The sequence below is a fragment of the Mizuhopecten yessoensis genome, unplaced genomic scaffold (genome assembly GCF_002113885.1).
Source record: "Mizuhopecten yessoensis strain PY_sf001 unplaced genomic scaffold, ASM211388v2 scaffold8745, whole genome shotgun sequence".
Lineage (NCBI taxonomy): Eukaryota > Metazoa > Mollusca > Bivalvia > Pectinida > Pectinidae > Mizuhopecten > Mizuhopecten yessoensis.
In genome coordinates, this window is record NW_018407700.1 from 2887375 (window position 1) to 2890465 (window position 3091).

The following is a 3091-nucleotide window of genomic DNA, read 5'->3' on the forward strand; positions in this document are numbered from 1 at the left end:
TATATGTACATTAGCGTTTATAAATAGCTAGCAGGATAACTGAAAATTTTCATTTACAATCCAGTCACGTGCAATATTTACCTGGAAATATAAGAGGAAACAGAAAGTAGACAAGGATACATGTGTGAGAGATTACAAAAATATCGCATTAACAAGTACGAACTCGACCTGAACACGTATGGCCAGATTATCGCTGTAATCAAGGAATGTCTCATTTCATAGTCCCAGACTATTTCACTTAAATCAGTACTTTCGGTCTACAACGTAAAGCATGTAACTTTTCTTTTTAAATGGAAAGGTCCAGACAGGTGTATCTCAGAATGTACTACCACTTCACGCTAGTAAACTTACTTTTAAAACCTTAATTGTTTGAAAGTTTTGAAATTATGGTTTACCATTCTGACGATCTACCAAATGAGCTAAAGAGAATTTCTGCCTAACCGAGTAGGTAGGGTGGCTGGTATTTTACCAGGGTAACACTTACATAAAAAGTGTATGATATATCGTTGAACTTTCATATGATTGACCTTACACCGATTTTATAGTATACAGCGTTCTTATATACTTCATAGCACGTCTCATTTGATATCTTGTAAGCTATTTAAGGTATTTCATAATCTATAACAGACATATACATTAAGAATTGGTATGTATTTGTAATCTTGCCAGAAATAAATGCAAAGTACATGTAGGCTTGCCATAGTTCTAAGCCCTTCCTTTAATCATATATTATCTCGAGAATCCATGATGGATTGATCATGTAGACAACGAAACACGTCACAATATTAACAAATGTTTGCCTCCTAACTGATTGATAACCCTCGACCCTCTAGGCTCATTTTGGTGCGTATTATTTCCATTGTTTAAATAAACTCGGATGATCATTAGTATCCTTCATTATGATAAGCGTAACTACCTAAACGACCATTTTTATTGTATTGACCGATATGCATGATATTTAATAAAAGAATGCAGCTGCAATAACATCCGCCATGGGCACAGTACTAACTGTTTACATATAACTGACCTATAGGTACAGTACTAACTGTTTACATATAACTGACCTATAGGTACAGTACTAACTGTTTACATATAACTGACCTATAGGCCGCACATTGTTTCAATCAATGTGTTTTTACTAATATAGTAGCCCATAGCTGAAGTAAAGTTAATATTACTTATGATATCCAATGGGGTAAGTTATACGTTTTGTTATGAAACTCCCCCCTAGTCGCTAATCTTTGATAGTTGTAAATGCTTTGTTGTCAGTGGTAATCAATAAATTAATTCTACATATCAGTTATCTACGTATGTGCTTCAAGACTGGTCTGTTTATAGTAACATATTACCTATCAGTCTGTGGTTATCGTATAATAAATTTAACCCTTCGCAGTCAGTGCTAGAATCGTTTACAATAAAAATTACCACTAAATTAGTATGTTTACGTAATCACACAAACAAAACAAAACAAAGGGGACACAATGCTTTTTTTATTTTAAAAACACTAAATGTGTCATTTACAGAATCTTATCCAAAGTCTAGCTATAATGAAACAAAATTATATATATAGCTACGACTCCCTGAAAATAGTGTATATACTTCTTCACAAATGAGCATTTGCTAACGAACACCCAGCTTTGTTCAACAAAACATGCAAATAAAGTCTCTCTCCAAACACTTGTACAATTTGATCACTCAGTTTCAAAGCACGCATATTCAGTGATAGAAACACATACAATGTAGCTTTTTAAGAAAATTGGTAGACTGGTTTGGTGACGTCACCTGCAGTCCTGGAATATCTCCTGGATCCACCAATGATGTTGCGTATTTACCAAGGTAATCCTGAAATTCATCCTGACACTACTTAACAGCGAGTTTATCGTGGACACATGGCGTGCCGACCCCCATCCACGGGAATGGAGGCGCCCGTCACAAACGAGGAGTTGTCAGAGGCAAGGAAAGCTATAGCATTAGCCACCTCATCTGGCTCACCCGGCCTGCCCATAGCATGTGTCTCCCTGGACCGCTCAAGGAACTGGAATGCAAATATAATAGTACTGACGTTAGAATACTGAAACCTGCCATGTACAAACTGTTCTATAGAATCAATCAATCAGGAAGTAGGTAAGATGCTTAATTACAACAGTTTTAAAAATGGTCTTATGCAATGTATGTAGTACCGTATTTCAAGGGTAAATGGTATTGGCTACTGCCTAGTCATACTATATAAGTCTGTTTGTTTAATCTTGGAATGATTCCAAATGCCTTTACAATAAATTTAATCTTTTACGCATAACTCATTTGTAAATGAAATATTTTGGAAAAGAGCCAAACAAGTCACATTTATTTAATAGTGATTATGTATTTAAAATAGGAAATTCCAATCTACCATGAGGATATAAAAATCTGGTGACGATTAACATGTTTACAAAAAAATGACATCTTATTATATACATGACCAATCCATATGCATGAACATTGAGGTATATATTATATTTATCTATATATTGAAACTTAATTAAGTTGTAGACGTGGAATCTGGATGATTTTACAACTCTCCCTCTGTCTATCCGTCTGTCTGCCTCTCTCTCATCTCTCCTCTCTTTCTTTCTCTCTCCTGTTAAGTGTTTGTGTATCAGGATGCGTGTGTATGATGGTGCGATTTTTGTGTCACACGTATGTGTGTTTTCGTATGAACAGTGGATGTGTGTGGAATTTGATGTCCATGGGTAATTGTCATATTATGTATTTATGTGTAACATGTAAGGAGAATAACTCGTAACCAATGCCTGATTACATATATACATGACTCAAAGAAACAGATTCATAATGCTTCTAATGGCAGTTTCACAATACAAGTTAAAACAAAGCTACAATGCTTGTGATGACACAGTAACATACTAGTGATGGCACAGTTACAATGCTAGTGATGACACAGTAACATACTAGTGATGGCACAGTAACATACTAGTGATGACACAGTAACATGCTAGTGATTACAGCCACAATGTAAGTGATGACACAGTAACATGCTAGTGATTATAGCCACAATGTAAGTGATGACACAGTAACATGCTAGTGATTATAGCCA

At 35.2% G+C, this 3091-nt stretch overlaps 1 protein-coding gene across 1 annotated transcript in view; it reads right to left on the reverse strand.

Annotated features, from left to right (window-relative positions):
* Positions 1-1475: 1475 nt before the first annotated feature.
* LOC110456422 (3-oxoacyl-[acyl-carrier-protein] reductase FabG-like) overlaps positions 1476-3091 on the reverse strand; it is a 12341-nt gene continuing 10725 nt past the window's right edge. Inside the window, exon 9 of the mRNA XM_021507179.1 lies at positions 1476-2035. Coding sequence (XP_021362854.1) covers positions 1877-2035 — 159 coding nt within the window. The 3' untranslated portion in view covers positions 1476-1876. The remainder of the gene's footprint in view (positions 2036-3091) is intronic.